The sequence below is a fragment of the Pogona vitticeps genome, chromosome 1 (assembly GCF_051106095.1).
Source record: "Pogona vitticeps strain Pit_001003342236 chromosome 1, PviZW2.1, whole genome shotgun sequence".
NCBI lineage: Eukaryota > Metazoa > Chordata > Lepidosauria > Squamata > Agamidae > Pogona > Pogona vitticeps.
Genome location: NC_135783.1, coordinates 95,579,778 through 95,599,183, shown reverse-complemented (window position 1 = coordinate 95,599,183; position 19,406 = coordinate 95,579,778). Strand labels below are relative to the sequence as shown.

Below are 19,406 nucleotides of genomic sequence, written 5' to 3'. Positions count from 1 at the left end.
CATGTGACAACACTGAAGAAATGACACTTGGCTACAATGTAAAGCAGTGAGTATACAGCTTGTATACCAGTGTAAATGTGCTGTCCCCTCAAAATAACGCAACACACAGCCATTAATGGCTAAACCGCTGACAACAAAAGTGAGTACACCCCTAAGTGACAATGCCCAATTTGGGCCCAAGTAGCCGTTTTCTCTCCCTGGTGTCATGAGACCCGTTAGCGTCACAAGTCTCAGGTATGAAGGGGGAGCAGGTATTATCACTCTCACTCTCTCAGACTGGTCACTGGAAGTTCCACATGGCACTTCATGATAATGAAGTATCAGAGGATCTGAAAAATGAATTGGTGCTCTACATAAAAATGGCCTAGGCCAGTGGAGGCAAACCTTTTTCGGCTCAAGTGCCCAAAATGAGGGCGTGGGGAAGAAACCAGTGGCTGCTGTGCCACCCGGAAGACCAGAACTGGAACAGGAAGTGGCAGTTTCAGGGGGAATCATAGGGATGGGCAGGAAGTTAAAGGGGGAATCATGGGGACGGACAGGAAGTTAAAGGACCCAGAACAGGAAGAGAAAGGGAGACTCCCAGCTGCAGCCACTTCAAAAAGTTTGTTGTGTGCCAGAAGAAAGGGCTTTGTGTGCCAGCTGTGGCATGCATGCCATAGGTTCACCATCACTGGCCTAGGCTATAAGAAGATTGCCAAAACCCTGAAACTAAGCTGCAGCACAGTGACCAAGACCATATAGCAGTTTAACAGGACAGGTTCCACTCGGAACAGGCATCGCCATGGTCGACCAAAGAAATTGAGTGCCCGTGCTCAGCGTCATATCCAGAAGTTGGCTTTGAAAAACAGACGTATAAGTGCTGCCAGCATTGCTGCAGAGCTTGAAGGGGGTTGGGGGTCAGCCTGTCACTGCTCAGACCATATGCCGCACACTGCATCAAATTGGTCTCCAGGGCTGTTGTTCCAGAAGGAAGCCTCTTCTAAAGATGATGCACAAGAAAGCCCACATACGGTTTGCTGCAGTCAGGCAGACTAAGGACATGGATTTCTGGAACCATGTCCTATGGTCCAATGAGACCAAGATAAACGTATTTGTTCAGATGGTGTCAAGTGTGTGTGGCGGCAACCAGGTGAGGAGTACAAAGACAAGTGTGTCTTGCCTACAGTCAAGCATGGTGGTGGGAGTGTCATGGTCTGGAGTTTCATGAGTGCTGCTGGCACGGGGGGTACAGTTCATTGAGGGAACCATGAATACGAACATGTACTGTGACATACTGAAGCAGAGCATGATCCCCTTCCTTCGGAGACTGGGCCACAGGGCAGTATTCCAACATAACGACCACAAATACCTCCAAAACGACCACTGCCTTGCTAAAGAAGCTGAGGGTAAAGGTGATGGACTGGCCAAGCATGTCTCCAGATCTAAACTCTATTGAGCATCTGTGGGGCATCCTGAAATGGAAGGTGGAGGTGCGCAAGGTCTCTTAACATCCACCAGCTCTGTGATGTTGTCATGGAGGAGTAGAAGAGGACTCCAGTGGCAACTTATGAAGCTCTGGTGAACTTTATGCCCAAGATGGTTAAGGCACTGCTGGATAACAATGGCAACCACACAAACTATTGCCAATTTGTGCCCAATTTGGACATTGTCACTTAGGAGTGTACTCACTTTTGTTGCCAGCGGTTTAGACATTAATGACTGTGTTCGTTATTTTGAGGGACAGCACATTTACACTGTTGTACAAGCTGTATACTCACTGATTTACATTGTAGGCAAGTGTCATTTTTTCAGTGTTGTCACATGAAAAGATATACTAAAATATTTATGAAATGTGAGGGGGTGTACTCACTTCTGTGATATATTGTACATATTTAGGTACACTCTTTCATTACTCTGGCTCTCCCACATAAAGCACACAGCAATGAATCCACGGAAAAGTGCTACTGCATTAATTAGACTTTTTTTTTACAATAAAGGGGGGCAACATGTGTTGCCCCCCAAGTGTTTAAGGCTGAAGTAATTGCACAAATGCTCTGTGGTTCGCAATTATCTGCATATTCCAATCTGTGCCCCCTTGAGTTTGTCCAATCCAAATTTCTGACAGCTATACTGGCAGTGCCTCCTTGTGTCTCTAACACAGCTCTACACCTACGAGGCACGTTTAGTCCCCATCAGAGCGCATGCCAAGGTCTACATGTTCAATCACTGGCTAAAGCTTACCTTCTTCCCACAAGGTTTGGCACCACTGACTCTTTTCAGAACGGATGCGTCACCTGACAAATGAAGCTCTACAAATTGGTCTTTCCCCAAATAACCTTTGGGTTATGCCAATGCCAAATCATCCATCAAGTAAAGGATCTGGGACATAGAACTTCACAAAGATATAGGTTCACTGGACAAATCCAGTGTTGTAAAAACAACACATTGATAATTCCCACCTAATGACCAGTATAACACCACTTAAATCTAGAACAGTTTTTACCTTAGCCAGATTTAATGTTTTGCCTTCTAATCTCCTAGAAGGCAGATTTCAAGGCATACTCTGTTCTGATCATTTATATCCTTGTGATGGTGGTGAAGTAGAAACAGTGGGGCATGTCCTCTTATACTGTCATTTCTATTGAGCTCTATGCAAGGATCTTCTCTCCCATATTTTTCTACAATTTTCAGGGAGATCTGATGAATTTTATATTCTTTTGCTGCTCTCCAATAAAGTTTCTTACATTACTAGCAAAGTGGCCAAATACTGGGCTGCTACAATAGCTTGTCGCAGTCTCCTGACTACATAAAATTGAGTGTCCCCACCCTTGTTAGACATTTTTTTGTTTAACTTACTTTCTAGGAGAGTTGGAGTGGCATACTGATATGTGTCTCCTAATTTCATCCTATATCATGTGACAGTCGTGATGTTTCAAAAGCTTTTACAGTGGGGTCTCGACTTACGAACTTAATCCATATTGGAAGGCAGTTCTCAGGTCGAAAAGTTCTTAAGTCGAATCTGCATTTCCCATAGGAATGCATTGAAAACCATTTAATCCGTATCTGCTCTTTTCGTGCATAGAAACTAATGGGAAGCTGCTATTCCACCTTCTGCCACTAGAGGGGGGATATTTTTTCTTTTTTCCTTTTAACCTAAGATGACTTAGCTTTTTAAAAAAGGGAAAAAAAGAGTTCGTAACTCGAATCTAAGTTCGTAAGTCGAGTCCATATATTCCTATGAGAGCAGTTCGTAAGTCGAAACGTTCGTATGTCGAGCCGTTCGTAAGTCGAGACCCCACTGTATATCCTTCAATGCTACTGGCTAACTTATAATTTCTTTTTTAACTTTAATGTTGTAAAAGAGCCAGAGGGTGCAATGATGGTGTCATGTCTTGACCAATGTCTCTGATATTATGTGATTTTATCTAAATACTGTACTGTAATGCATTCTTATCTTCTGACCGTAATAAATTATTGATATTATTATTTATAGCCTGTGTTCTTGCCTCAATGTATGTTTTCCGCAATGCTCTGAGATGCTTACAGGAATAAAACCCTGGAATTACCCTTTGGTGTCAAACTAATTTGAAACTATTCAATCTGAAGGTTGTAACTATTTATTTATTTATTTGATTTATACCACCCAGGGCCACAACATATCATTAACAATTATTAAAACAAAAATAATATAAATCAAAATTAAGAATTAACATATCTAAGTCTCATCATATACAGAGTGTAAGTTTCTGTTTACCAATACTGTGATCTTAATGCAACCACACTTCAAATCTTGATTTACTCTCTGCTGCTGGTAACAATATCCATCTGAAGATTCACATTGATAAGATAGTGGTGATATATTAACTTGTCACTGGCATGCTTTATGAGGAACCAATCCTGAAAGCACATGAACATTCCCTTTCTGCAAGAGATAAATTTGTATTTTGGCAACTCTGCCTCCCACTGTGTTTTCATTGATGATAAACTGACCTCACAAATATCTAGACCTAACACTGCCTTTTGAAAACTTTGATTCTCTGTGTGGAATCAATGTGGAATTAAACTTTCCATTAAACTGAAGATGTACAAAGCTGTTGTTCTATTAAGAAGCAGAGACTTGGACCATCTATTAACACCATGCAAGAAAGCTCAATCACTTTCTTGTCTTCAGAGAAACAATCAAGGATACACAACAGAGAAATGAGAAAGCTAGATGTAACATTTCAACAGCCTAGCAAGTCCATCATCAGCTAATTTGCCCCTACCACTCTCACATATTCTGGGCTTGGATAAGTTATCTGCATATCAGTGTGGTACTGCCAAACCATAACCACTCTTTTTTATTATTATTTAAATGATAAATTGCACGGAAAGAGTTTTCTTCAAAAATGAAACACAAAGTCTCTTTTTCTCTCTAAAAGAGAAACCATTTAATCAGTTTTTCCTACATTCTTCCTGGTTTCCATTTCTTATTGCATGTATACATGGAGACCTTGATGAAGAATTAGTAATTCCAGTTTCATTTTTTTTCTCCCCACCAAGATTTCACAATCTAAACCATACATACTTAGATTTAAAGCACCACACATATAATGGCTGACAGCGTACACTGGTCTCCCTTTTGAATTCCCAGTCACTAAAAACATCAAAATGTGCAAAACTAAAATAAATTCCTACATACCAAATTCCAACCACTAAAACTGTGCTAACATTTCCTCAAGATAATGCTCATGTTCCTATTTTAATAACATTTAATGAAGGAAAAGTTCATAGCTATGCACAATTAATTTCTAATATGCTTCCATGAGCTTGTTTCTGTCATTCAGAATGGCAAGCAGACAGACATAATTTCTAAAAGGTTAAAATGGAGTGTAGACCTCAACCAGATGACAGCCACAGCCTCAGAACCATTTGTTATTACGGGTCATCAAGTCACCTCCAGCCCATAGAGACTTCATGAATGACTGACCTCCAAAGAGTCCTATCACTAACAGTCCTGCTCAGCTCCTACAAAGTTGTGACTTCCTTTTTGGCATCAATCTATTTCATGTTTGGTCTTCCTCTTCTGCTGCTTTCAACTTTTCCTGGCATTATTGTGTTTCCACAGAGTATTCTCTCTTCATGATGTGGCCAAAATACAACAGCCTCAGTTTTGCTTCCAGGAAGACTTCATGACTGGTCCTGCAAACATTAGGGTCCAGATCATGAGGATCAGCTTGTGTGAGTCTTGGACTAAGGCACTTCCCTTTCCTCCTTGTATGCAGCTGTGAAGAAGCAACTAAAATCTATTCGAAAACAGAAACTTTATCTGCTATATATGAAACCTAAACAGGAATTAATTTTACATGTTGGGAAGAATTCTATTTGTGTTTATATAAACTGTGCTTAACCTGTTACAGCTAACTACAGCAAATTAACAAGGTGCTAGCTAGAGCATGGCTTGGTTGTGTGCTTGGTCATTGCACAATTGTGTAGCCAAAATTTGCCCAAGTACTTTGTTATTGGTTGTTGTGGTTTTTCGGGCTCTTTGGCCGTGTTCTGAAGGTTGTTCTTCCTGATGTTTTGCCAGTGTCTGTGGCCGGCATCTTCAGAGGACAGCTGTCCTCTGAAGATGCCGGCCACAGACACTGGCAAAACATCAGGAAGAACAACCTTCAGAACATGGCCAAAGAGCCCGAAAAACCCATAACAACCATTAGATCCCAGCCGTGAAAGCCTTCACGAATACTTTGTTATTACTTGCAGTTGGCTACAGCAAGTTTCACAGACTTTACAGGAACACTAATAGGATTCTGGTGATTGTTTTCTAAACTGTCAAAAACTGTCTGTCTTATTTTTTAAAAAAGTGTTGACTATCATCTAGAATCAAGCAGTCATATTCTTTGATATAATGAGCCAAGAAGAAATGCACAGGCAGGCAGTACATCACACTAATCCTAGCAGCTTATCAATATCCTCAGGCTTCAATAAATGAAATGTATCCATCAGTGGAAGAATAGATAAGGCTGTGCACGCACTGATATACTATGGAAATCCAACAATAGTGCCAGTCAAGGTTCCTTAGTGCCTGTGTGTGCAAGAGATGCTGCTTCCTTCCGTGCAGCTTTCCTCCTCCTCCACACAGTGATAGTTTTTAGCCCCTTTGGTTCTGGCTGTGACAGAACCTCATGTGTGGGGGGTTGGGGGTTTGTAACTGTACACGCACAGAGGAGTGATATTACAAGAGAGAGAGGTGGAGCCCCACTCAGTGGGGCTGAAAATTAGAGGATATGTTGATGACAGATCACAACTGCTGGGAAAGTGTATCCTCAGAGTCCTTAGGTAACATTTAATAGCAAGCATCCTCAGGGTTTCTTTAGCTCAATCCTTTTTGAGTTAGAACAGACTTCAAAACATCTTTGTTATAAAATCAAATTTGAAGTCAAGACATTTCTGGTAATTCAACTCTATTCTTCCTTCTACTTTTTCAGCATTATTTTTATCCTCTCTCTCTGAAAAACAGATACTAAAAAGATATGAGGCAAAGGCATTAGGCTTCTAAAAGAGAAGACCCAAAGACCCAAACCGCCTTCCTGCTAAAAGTCTTCCCTTGTTATTTATATACTGGCTTCATAAGTGATAACGACAAAAGGAAAAGAAATTCAAAATATATCAGGATACAGAAATTGGGTGTGTGTGTTAAATTAATATTTTACTTCTAAGAATTAAGCAGATAAGGAAAGTCCACAGCCAGTCTTTTATTCCAGAATACAAAATATCAAATAAGCATATCTGAAAAGAGAAACATTTGCTGGGTTTTTCCCCATAATGTAATGATGAACTTCTACATCAAAGATCCTGGAAGAGATAAAAACATTTTATCTTCCAGAGAAGCAGTGTGTATCCTATAGCTAAGACCTATGTAACATCATTTGGCAGGCACAAGACAGAAAATGCTGATGTCCTAGTGGTTAAAAGATGCTATAAATAGCAGCAGTTCAGGATAGCATCATATTCCAAGTCAGCGTCCTTTGAAGTGATTACAGCTCAAAACAAAAAGCAGACTTTTGAACTCTGGTTTAAGTAATAACAATATACATAAAAACAGCAAGTCCTTAATGGGATGGGAATGCGATGAATCATATGAATTTAAGTAATAATAAAGAATAAGCTTTTAATAGGATGAGAATGGGATGAAAGATAATAAAATTAATATATAATCATCACTATTGATTCATCTAAAGTGTGGCATTGGAAGAGAGCTTTATAGATACTGTAGACCACCAAAAAGAAAAGTATGATTAGATCAAGCCTGAATTCTTAGTAGGACCCACAGTGACTAAACTGAGGGTATCATAACAGGGACATACAATGAGAAGATGAGACTTAGTGGAAAAGACACTAATGCAGGGTTGATAAAAATCAGTGGTTTTAAAAAATCTATTTGATTTAAATCAGATCCACCCTGCACTAACGTAGGTGGAAATGAATAGGGGAAAAACCTAACATGGGATGCACTGAATCAATAAAAGAAGTCTTTAGTTTACTTTTTAACCCAATTCTTTTTATTTAGTTAAATATTTATTTTGTCTTTTCAAAACACCATTTTAAAAAAACTTTTACTTTAATTAGATTTATACCCCGCCCCTCTAGACCAGGTTTATAACATTATAACAGACTGGAAGCCATTCAAGAGCTTGGTGATCAAATGTATTACCTGAAAATACCACAGTCTGCTTCCACTGAATTTGAAATTAATAGCAATGTAACGAGTGTCCAATACAAACAGGATAGTGCTCATTAATACTCATGATAACGAGGATTGACATCAGTTCTTTATCAGATAAATTCTCATTCTCTCCAGTGAATAATGAGAATAATAGTAAAGTTTAGTTTCCTGCTGTGTTAACTTAGTCATCCATTCCATTTTGTCATGCCAGAATGATTTAACCTTTGGACAAGAGAGCCATCTGCATTCTAACGAACCTTTTGAGGGACAAGTTACTTACTGGTAACTGTAGTTCTTTGAGAAGTCATAGAACTGTAGAATAATTGCATCAGAAAGGGCTTAAGGTCATCCAGTCCAACCCCCTGCTCAGAGCAGAAATCCAAATCAAAGTAGATCTGACAGATAGTTGTTATCTGTGAATTCACATACAGGTTTCTTCTATGCCTGCACAGAGATTCTCAGAACACTCCAGAGCTTAGCAAGATTAGTTAGAGTGATCCCTCTAGTACTCTAGTATGCATGCTCCTCCTACCCTATTCAGCTTCTCAGTTCTTTGAGTCTGCTGCTGCCATGAAAGATGAGTAGGTTGTCATGATGGGGGGAAGGAGGATGGGTGGGTTGTGTGAATTCACAGATGACCACTCGAAGAAGTACAGTTGCTGGTAAGTAACCTGTCCTTCTTTGTGATCTCTGTGAATCACACATATGGGTGACTGGCAACTTACCTGCTAGTAAGATGTCATGGAAAAACAGATTAAATCACTGGCCTGCCAAAGGTAGCATCAGTCTTGGCCCTCACATCCAATCGGCAGTGTCTCACAAAGGTGGAAGGCTGAGACCTTGCTACTGCCTTACATGTGTTGGCCAGTTGGATGAGAAAGGCCATGGAAGTGGCTAAAGTTCTCGTAGAACGCACCTTCAGAGTCTGTGAGCTCTTTTAGAGGTAGTTGTGTTAGCCTGTCATATTGCATATCTGGCAAAAAAAGGAAACAAAGACAAAAATCTTAAGGATTAATGGTTATATTTTAATATAAGCTTTTGTGGACAAGTCCATTTCCTCAGGCATAAGAGGAAGCTCTTTGAACTCTTTGTTTGCCAGCTTTTAAGCAACGGTAATTGTCTCTACAATCATTTAGAAACTTGTTGAGATTATGAGTGTCAGGACCCTGGTAGCTAACAAATAAGTTTATTTGCTTTTCTGAAGCACTTGGTCTGAGACACATAGAAGGCAAGCACATGCCTGACATCTAAGGAATGAGGAGAATACTGCACCTCTGAATAAGGGGATGGGGAAAAGGTTAGTAATACTAAAGGTTGGTTGAGATGGAATTCAGATAACACTTTTGGAAAGAATGTCAAGTCTGAGTAAAGCATAACTTTAATGTTACGAAACTGTACAAAAGGAGGGTCAACCTCAATGGCAGCAAGTTCACTTGTACTGCATGCCAAAGTGATAGCCGCAAGGAATAAGGTTTTGCAAGAGAGAAGTTTGAAGTTTGAAACTGCTCATGGTACAAAGGGAAGTCATGTCAATTGGTGAAGGCCCAGTAGGAGCAACCATGGAGTGGGTGGTGCGTGGGCTGCTGAGTATAGATTTTTCCGTCTTTTCAGACATTACTTAAAAGTGGGATGCTGAAAAGACTGAGAGGCTGAAGCTCTAGCTGCTAAGCTACTATGGCAGAGAGGTACACCTTGAAGGTACAGTGGGATAATCCTTGCTCCTTCAACTGTAGGAATTTCAAAACAGTATTGAAAGTCATAGGGCAAGGAGACAGATGATTTGATTCAGCATAGCATATGAACTGTTTCCATTTATATGAATAGTCTGGCGGATGGCTTTCTGGCATGAGCCACTATATGTATTATGGTAGGTGAATTCTCCATGCGGTAAGCTTCAACATCTGGAGATCTGGGTGAGGGATGTTGCCATTGTTCCGGATTTGTAAGAGTGAAAAATGGGCAGACAACAAAAACCCTGCTATAATCTTTAGATGAGCAAATCACAGTTGGTGAGCCCATCAGGAATCAATGACTAATGTGTTTGAGGTATCCTGACAATATTTTATTACAGTCATCTGTAATAGAGGAATGGAGAGGTCATTAATGGGTCTCCTCTGGAGTGCTTTCCGTGACCTGCATTTTCTGTTCTTTCTGGTCACAAAAATGTTGATCTTTGGATTATGTTAGTGGTGACAAATATCTTTGTATACGTTGTGGTCCAGCGTCCACTCATATATCTGGACCATCAGTCTGCTCAACTGGTTGGTTATGTGGTTCTCCTTTTCTGCTACATACACAGCAACTGGAAAGATGTGGCGGGAAGTGCACCAGTCTCAAATATGAACTGTGAGGTATAACAGGGACATGGGAGTGTGTTCCATGTTTTTCAGATAGTCATTTGTACTATCTGACCTGAAAGCAGTGTTTCAAATGCTCTGAATGCATTTACGATTGCAAGTGTCTTGAGATGATTGATGTAGAGCATGTACTTCCTGACCATGGCAGTGTGCCCCCCAACCTGTAGGACTGGCATCGGTTGTCAAACTGTTGGACTAGGAGATTTGAAAGATAAATTCATAGTTGTAGGTGTTGTTAAAGAGACCTATCCTATCAAATGGAAAATCCTCTATACAGTGGGGTCTTGACTTGAGAACTTAATCCATATTGGAAGGCGGTTCTCTAGTCAAAAAGTTCGCAGGACAAATCTGCATTTCCCATAGGAATGCATTGAGAACCATTTGATCGGTATCTGCTCTTTTTCATCCATAGAAACTAATGGGAAGCTGCTATTCCGCCTTCGACCACTAGAGGGGGATATTTTTTCTTTTTTTTCTTAGGTCAAGAAAGGTTCAGGGAAGGCAGGGAAAATACAGTCCAGGCAGTACCAGGCAGTCTGAAGACTGTCTCCCAATCCACTCTCTAAACGCTGGGAGGAGTGAGGAAGCAGACAGGCACCCTTTTCACTAGCCAACAGTTAACTGAAAGTTCAAATTTTGCACTTTCCCTGCCTCCCTCGTGGTTTTTTCAGTTCGTAACTCAAATCTAAGTACATAAGTCAAGTCAATATTTTCCTATGAGAGCGGTTCGTAAGTCAAAATGTTCGTAACTCGGGCCATTCATAAGTCAAGACCCCACTGAGTACAAGAGCGGGAATCCTCTGAAAGCCCAGCAGATCAAAGCCAGGCATAACTTTGTAAAGCCACAAATGTCAGCATATTCTTAGTTGCTGAGCCACTGGCATGACATGCTGCAATCATTTCCTGCATGGAAAGGGCAATGGTTTCATTGTGAAAAGTTAGGCCCAAGGCATGCTTGTCTTTGGGAAGGCTTTTCTGGAGAGGCATGCTTATTCCTAAAGAATCTGTGATAGGCCCCCATGGCCACCTGGTAATTAGCTACCCTAATGTCCAAAGATGCAATAGAGCAGAGGTCGTCAATCCCCCCCCCCATCCATGACCTGGTGCCAGTCTGTGGCCTGAGCCAGACCAGGCCGTGGAGACAGACCTCCCGCCCCCTGTATGCACTCCCCTCCCCACAGCTGCTTTGCGCGCACACATGCGTGCCAGCGCCTGCGTGAGCCCTCTCCCACCCCTTCATGCATGTGCCCGAGTGCCCATGTGGGGGTGTGCAGGTGCTCCTGCGCATGCATGAGGGGGTGGGGGAGGGCTCATGCCAGCACCCACCGCTTTGCACCTGCAGGGTGTGTGTGCCCTGCCTTCCTCAAGGGCTCAGCCAGTCCGTGGTCCCAAAAAGGTTGGGGACCCCTGCAGTAGAGTACGTCCTTCTACTTCTACTACTGATTTTTCAGCCCTCTCTATTACTTGGGGTCACATTATGATGGCCTCTAGACCTGGTCTGGGATGCCTCCATGATTACTGAATTAGGTAGATGGTATTTGGAGAGAAAAGTTATTTCTAAGCCCTAGATCTTCTATAAGTTCTCTCTATATTGGGATATTTGCGGAAGCAATGAAGGCTTGGACCAAGATTCTCTGACTAGGTATAGGAAGGAAGGCAAAATACAAAGGCAGACCAGGGCTGACTTGTCCTTCTTTATCTGGTCATAAACATGGTCCAAGTGGGAAGGTGGTGGATGTTAGACCTCTAATTAAAGAGCTTTAGCCATGCACAGGACCAGGTCAGAGTAAGATGTGTAGAAAAAAAGGAAGGATTGGTGCCACCAACATCTGACTAGAGAGCAGCATCAGTTCCAGGAAGGCCAGAGCAGAGGAAGTAGAACTGTCAAGAGGGTACGGGCAAGTCCTTATGGTGGGCAGGAAGTAATTTTGGCGCTGGAAACTGAGTAGCATTGTCGTAGTCAGTATGAAGCTTGCAGATATACTCAGTGCTGAGCTTGAAAAGATGCTCACAATGGCACAAAGTGGGCGATGCTGGAGAGGCAGAAGAGGGTTGAGAAATATCAGCACTGGGATGGGGAGCCTGAGATAGTTTTGACATTGGTCACTGGAACTGGTTTTCAAACGTATGTTTCAATTTTAAAAAATATGAAACTGAGCCCTATGATACCCCATAATAATACGTAGAAGGGCAAGGACATAGGCATGTCACACAGGAGGCCAAAAAGTTTTCCCCCTGATTCAGTGTTTGTTTGTTTGTTTGCTTATGTCTGTGTCTGTTCGTTTGTTTTTATCCTATCTTTCTCCTTAAAAAGAACCCAAGGCAGCTTACATCATTAAAAGACAATATTTAAAAGCTAAAAACAGTAAGTATTCAAATATTTAAAAAGAATTAAACAATTCTTTTTAAACAATTATCAAAACCAATTCTATCACCTACCAAAAACAGCAAATAAAACCAAAATGGCCGCCGGACCGCGAAAACATCGCTGGAGGGGTAAGTTTTGGCGCCTATTGGAACGCATTAAACTAAGTTTAATGCGTTCCAATAGGCTTTTCCTGCCCCGTACAGCGATGTTTTCGCATAGCGAAGGTTAATCCGGAACGGATTAACCTCGCTATGCGGGGCACCACTGTATTATGTACTATTTATATATTCTAGATGGTATCTCATTCATGTTTGCCACTAAGTGTTGACCCAGGATAGTTATATTGATAATCTGAAGCTTCTAGAAATGTATATGATCAAGGACATTTAAAAAATCTGTGAAGGAAGGTTGCTGAAAGGAGGAAAAATGAAGTGGAGGAGATCTACGTTTTACAGTAGGAGATGCTAGCATGCAATCAATCAATGAGCCACATAGACCCAAGTTCATTTTTTGCCCCCAGCCTCTTCTTCTGCCAAATCTGCCTCTGACTATGGTCACCAAACTGTTAAAAGCTACTAAGAAAGCAGAAAACAGTTTTTTAAAAGTTTTTTTTTCATGGTTTGCTACCCAAATACAGCAAAATAGGAAAGTCTTATTAAAACAAAACATTCAATGAGTTTTTCTAGTTTGGTCTCCCAAAATTCAGCAGAATGATTTGCTGCTGCATTTCTGCAGGGCATCAGCGGTGGATATACACAACCTCCAATAAATATTTAAAATATAGCCATATAACACTTTAGGACAAAATTTATTAACCCTTAATGCATTGTACTTACTTAGGCTGCTTAACTGTCTGATAATATTTGCCAAGGAGATATTAGTAACACATTCCAGTTCATTCTTTACACCTCGTGGTAGTGCTGTATGACAAAGATACCTAGGGTCTATGTTTCTTTTTACCAATGGCATCCTGAGATATCAAAGAGCCAATATACCTGTAAATAAATAGAAGAGCTAAATTATTATTTGACATAATTATCAAGTTCACTGTTCATACACTGAAATTTTTAATTTAATCAAAACAGTTACCTATAAATGAGTAGCATGATTGTACAACAGTAGGTAGCACCACAAAAGTTTCAAAGTTAACTTTTATTTGACTCAAATATACTAAGCATATTTGCCATGCTCTAGGTAAAATTCATAAAGAATACACGGGAAGGGAGACAGGTTAAATGAATCATATTTTAAAAACTTTGCAGCCAAGAGAAATGAATCCTTACTAATACTGGATTTTAAAAAAACAGCTTAATCTACTGACAGTTTTTGCTAGTAGTATTTTGCAGAAAATAGTTATTCCTACGTGCATCTTTCAAACAAACCAAACATTCTGGAAATCTGTAGTAGAAATCATAATTAAGAGCAGGGATGGACAATCATCATCTGAAAAGAGTTGAGTGGGAAAATTTTTCATCATATAATCTGATTTTTTGTTTTCCTCATTTAAATCCATTGAACTGTCCCAAAAAATTACCAAAAATTAACGAAGACTCAGAACAGAGCCAAATTAAGTTTGCATAGGTTTCACAAGGTGCACTACCGATTCCAAGCATTTAAAACAGGTTTCAAACATTTTAAGACACTTAAAAATGAGCGGAAAAGGAGATCGGGAAGTCAATTGAAATGCATTGAAGCACTGAAACTGCCATGTCTACGTTGGCTTGGACATGCTGTGAGAATGGCTGATGGTTGGATTACAAAAGATCTCCTGCATGGAGAATTAGTGCAGGGAAATCGCCCCAGAGGGAAACCACAGCTGTGATACAAGGACATCTGCAAGCGGAATCTGAAGGCCTTAGGAATGGACCTCAACAGATGGGAAACCCTGACATCTGAGCGTTCAGCCTGGAGGCAGGTGTTGCATCATGGCCTCTCTCAATTTGAAAAGACACTTGTCCAGCAGGCTGAGGCAAAGAGGCAGTCATGAAAGCAGCAAAATCAGGGCGCTGGACAGGGGACAGATTGTATTTGTCTTCAGTGTGGAAGGGATTGTCACTCTCGAATTGGCCTTCTCAGCCACACTAGATGCTGTTCTAAGTACTAAGTACTAAGAGCACGTTACCATAGTCTCTCATGACTGAAGGATGCCTAGTCAATGCATTTATACTTCAAGAGAGAATAATATGCAGCTTAACCTTTCATAGAACATTCAGTTTCACATTAGTTCACTAATCATAGAATTCTAAACACATATCACAGACCGTTTGGTCAATATGAAATGGGTTAGACTTTGCACAAAGGAATCTAAATTAGTAGTGTCCTCTCTTAACAAGATTGCTCCCTCTCCCAAGAAAATACAGAAATGTTCATGCTAGCAGACAAAGCATTCCATTTTTTTCTTAGAAATTAAAAAAAAACTTCCATAATCAGAGCATGGTTTGCTAGACATTTTGGAATTGCTTCAGGGGAGATGTACTGACATTGTTGTTGTTTACCTCAGAACCAACTATTGCTTTGCATTCAATCTCAACATTTTTGTATATTTCTGTATATTTATATATTTTAGATGTTTTATTTGTGGCTGGTCGTTTGACCGTAATAAAGTTTTATCTATCTAAAATCCATTAGCATTTTTGAGTACTAATTAAGGGAAGAATTGTCATTTGGTAGCAAACCATAACTCCTACTCATAAAATAGGACATACATGAAACAAGAAGTTACGCTTGGCATGAAGAAAGAAAGAGGGAGGGATAATAAGACAGTACGTGCAATGTTTTGTGCTGACCTTACTGTGGAATCCAAAATAGAAATTAGAAACTAATGAAATGATTAATCATGTCAGAAACCTAAAAGAGAATTGAAGTCCACTGTCCAAACGTATGTCACTAAAATGCCTGATAGCATAAAGGATCTAATTATACTATTACTTCAAATTAATTTGACACAATCAGTACAGAATATAGTGAACTACTTTAAAGCCTTGAGATTATACACTCCCACCATGGCTTGCAACCTGTGATGGACTTTTGCTCCAGAAATCGGTCCAATCCCTTTTTAAAGGCATCTAGGCCAGATGCCATCACATATTCTGGCAAGGAGTTCCACAGACTAAAAACAAGCTTGGTAAAGAAATATTTTCTTTTGTCTGTTCTCACTCTCCCAACACTCAATTTGAGTGGATGTCCCCTGGTTCTAGTATTGCGTGAGAGGAAAAAAAGCTTCCCTCTACGCACTTTATTCATCCCCTGACCTCCAGTCCTTCCTAGAGGGAAGAACTCAGAAGGTAGTATTGGGGAACTTCTGTCTGATGTCCTAGTTGCTGACCTGTGGTGTTCCCTCAAGGTCCTGTGTTGTCCTCAATGCAATTTAATACTTACGTACATGAAACTGTTAGAAGAGGCTGTCCAGAGCTTTGCAGTTCACTGCCATCTGTATGGTGATGACTGGCAACTCTATCTATCTAATTTGTAGGAAGCTGTCTCAGTTCTAAAGTGATGCTTCGTATTAGGAATGGGCTGGATGAGGGCAAACAAACGGGTATTTATTATTAGCTAATTAATTTAGTATTTTTATTATTTTATCCTTACCACTGTATTGTTTTAACTTGGAACTGTGATAGCACAATAAAATAATGAAATAAAATACAAACATATAAACAAACAAACAATGCATTAAACTCCACCCAGTGTGATCTTGATCACGAATAGCCAATCCAAATAAATTATTACTTAATCAAAAGTATTCAAAAGAAAACAGATGAATGCAATTATCTTGGAATCTGTGGGAAAAGGTCATAATTTAGTAGTACCATTGCCTTCTCTTAATTTGAAATTCTGCAGGACCAGTATCCCCTGAATCCTGCCTAACATATCTAATAACTGCTTCTCTGCTTACAGACCATTATTGTCCTACAACAATTAATGGAAGATACAGTAAGCAAAAACAGCATACTAAAAAGGAAGCTTGGTTAATTACATGGAACAAAGAAGTTAACAACTTTCAAAACAGCTATGGTTTTTTTGGTTCTGGATATGTAGCAACGACAGGTAACATGCAGATCACATATATTTAAAGGGTTAGCACTGCACAAAATAGAATTAAATAAAGTGTTTTATAAACAGATTTTCAAAGTAAATGAAGGAACTCTTTTGAGAGTCCCATTCTACAAAACAATAGAATACAATATTTCTGTAGCGCTTCTCCAACCTAATGGACTGAGAAGCTGTTGCCCCAACTCGTGGATTATATAGTTTCATATTAAGTTCAAATTTACTTGTTTTTGATTCAAACACTAATATTATGTGGCACTACTGTCATAGCAGTAAATCCCTTAGTTATCACTCTGACATTATAATAAGCAGCACAGTCATTCAACTGCTATTCTATGACTACTGACACAACACTGTAAGCATTTTAGAAAGTGCAGCTTCTTTTCTGCAATGCTAATTCTGAAGATATATGTGAAAACTCACAGTAAAATGACCAAATATAACTCCAGTCCAAAGCTTCAGCATTCCTGGAATAGGAACTTTGTCCTATTTTGGGAAGCTTGCAAAGAAAAGGAGCAGCTGAAGAGAAAAGCAATACCTTTTCCTTTTCTTGCCCTCTTGAAGTCTTCCCCTACTGATCTACATAGTGCTAAAGAAGGGGTAGGGAACATGTGATCTATCAAATGTGGATGGATTGCAACTCATCCCACAACTAATTACAATTGGCTAGAGTTGTTGTGGTAGCACTCCAACATCTGGATGACTATGCATTTCCCAAGGTTTTAGTCTGGTTTCCAGCCCTATAAGTCCTTTGCTAAATGGTGGAAACAGAGAGGCTCCTGGAACTTTTTTTTTTAGTCCTTTTTTCTAGAAATGTACCTTACTGTGTGCAGAAGGGATGTTTTTAATGTCATGATGTGCATCTTCCCATCTTTAAGGTTCACTGATGTTGGCTGTTGAGGAAAGAACTTTTAATAGGTGGGTCTTAATTTCCTTTATACAGATTTGCTTTTGCAGTTGTATGTCAAATATGCTCTGACATAATTTGTTTTTGTATCAATAAAACTTGTTGTATTTTTACCTGTAAGTTGCTAAACCGCAGAAGCCTGTGCTGCAGGGTCAGAAGACCAAGCAGTTGTAAGATCGAATCCATGCGACGGAGTGAGTGCCTGTCGCTTGACCCAGCTCCCGCCAACCTAGCGGTTCGAAAGCATGCAAATGCGAGTAGATAAATAGGTACCATCTCGGTGGGAAGGTAAACAGCGTTCCGTGTCTAAATCACACTGGCCATGTGACCACGGAAAGATTGCCGTCGGACAAAACGCTGGCTCTATGGCTTGAAGAGCGGGATGAGAGCCGCCCCCTAGAGTCGGACACGACTGGACAAAAATTGTCAAGGGGAACCTTTACCTTTACCTTTTTCTAGTTCTGGGGTAAAGGACTACATAGTCAAGTAAATGAATAAGAGCTAATACTAGCATAATCTTCCCATACTATGTTAGAGCAACAGTAAGGCTGCACTTTCTCTTCTGTTCAGCTTCAGTGTCCCGCTGCCCAACTCTGCCCAAATATGTGGGATTTGGTCTGGTTATAAACTGGATGAATTCATTTTTTTCTACTGATCACATAACACAAAAGCTAATTAGAATCAGTCTGGTACTTCTTGCTCCTGATGTAGAATTTCTTCTACAACACTGGGGGCTTTTACTTTTTTCCAAGTTGGAACTATTGGAACAGGCATTTCTCCATGTGATCAGTTGTTTCCTTCTGCAATAGGATGGGGACCATGTCTGTAGGTGGTATCGTAATGATGTAGACAGTTGGGGTGTGATGTTTAGGAACTGTAGGAGCACCCTCCCCCCATTTGTCCCCTGAGCACTTAAAAAAATAAGTCTAGCATTTAGTCATTGCATTGCTTGTTGTTGTTGTTTGTTGTTTAGTCGTTTAGTCATGTCCGACTCTTCGTGGCCCCATGGATCAGAGCACGCCAGGCCCTCCTGTCTTCTACTGCCTCCTGGAGCTGGGTCAAATTCATGTTGGTCGCTTCGATGACACTGTCCAACCATCTCATCCTCTGTCGTTTCCTTCTCCTCTTGCCCTCACACTTTCCTAACATCAGGGTCTTTTCCAGAGAGTCTTCTCTTCTCATGAGATGGCTAAAGTAATGGAGCCTCAGTTTCAGGATCTGTCCTTCCAGTGAACACTCTGGGTTGATTTCCTTCAAAATGGATAGGTTTGTTCTCCTTGCAGTCCAGGGGACTCTCAAGAGCCTCCTCCAGCACCACAGTTCAAAAGCATCAATTCTTCGGCGGTCAGCTTTCTTTATGGTCCAGCTCTCACTTCCGTACATCACTACAGGAAAAACCATAGCTTTGACTATTCGGACTTTTGTTGGCAAGGTGATGTCTCTGCTTTTTAAGATGCTGCGAGGTTTATCATCGCTTTCCTCCCAAGAAGAAGGCGTATTTTAATTTCATGGCTGCTGTCACCATCTGCAGTTATCATGGAGACCAAAAAAGTAAAATCTGTCACGACCTCCATATCTTCCCCTTCTATTTGCAAGGAGGTGATGGTACCAGTGGCCATGATCTTAGTTTTTTTGATGCTGAGCTTCAGACCGTTTTTTGCACTCTCCTCTTTCACCCTCATTACAAGCTTCCTTAATTCCTCCTCACTTTCTGCCATCAGAGTGGTATCATCTGCATATCTGAGGTTACTGATATTTCTTCCAGCAATCTTAATTCCAGTTTGGGATTCCTCCAGTCTGGCCTTTCGCATGATGTATTCTGCATATAAGTTAAATAAGCAGGGGGAGAGTATACACCTTGTCGTACTCTTTTCCCAATTTTGAACCAATCAGTGTTTCCGTATCCAGTTCTAACTGTTGCTTCCTGTCCCATGTATAGGTTTCTCAGGAGATAGATAAGGTGGTCAGGCACTCCCATTTCTTTAAGGACTTGCCATAGTTTGTTGTGGTCCACACAGTCAAAGGCTTTTGCATAGT

The 19,406-nt window shown here is 40.5% G+C and overlaps 1 protein-coding gene across 5 annotated transcripts in view; it reads right to left on the bottom strand.

The window, feature by feature from the left end:
- Positions 1 to 19,406, bottom strand: part of WASF1 (WASP family member 1) — an 87,341-nt gene that overhangs the window by 32,387 nt on the left and 35,548 nt on the right. For 4 of the 5 annotated variants that reach the window (XM_020801366.3, XM_020801362.3, XM_078385087.1 and 1 more), the window contains exon 2: positions 13,249 to 13,407. In XM_020801366.3, the coding sequence (XP_020657025.1) occupies positions 13,249 to 13,381 (133 nt within the window). In that variant the 5' untranslated portion in view covers positions 13,382 to 13,407. Of the gene's footprint in view, positions 1 to 13,248; positions 13,408 to 15,794; positions 15,929 to 19,406 lie in introns of all 5 variants that reach the window. The other variant, XM_072997907.2, reaches the window with a different exon arrangement.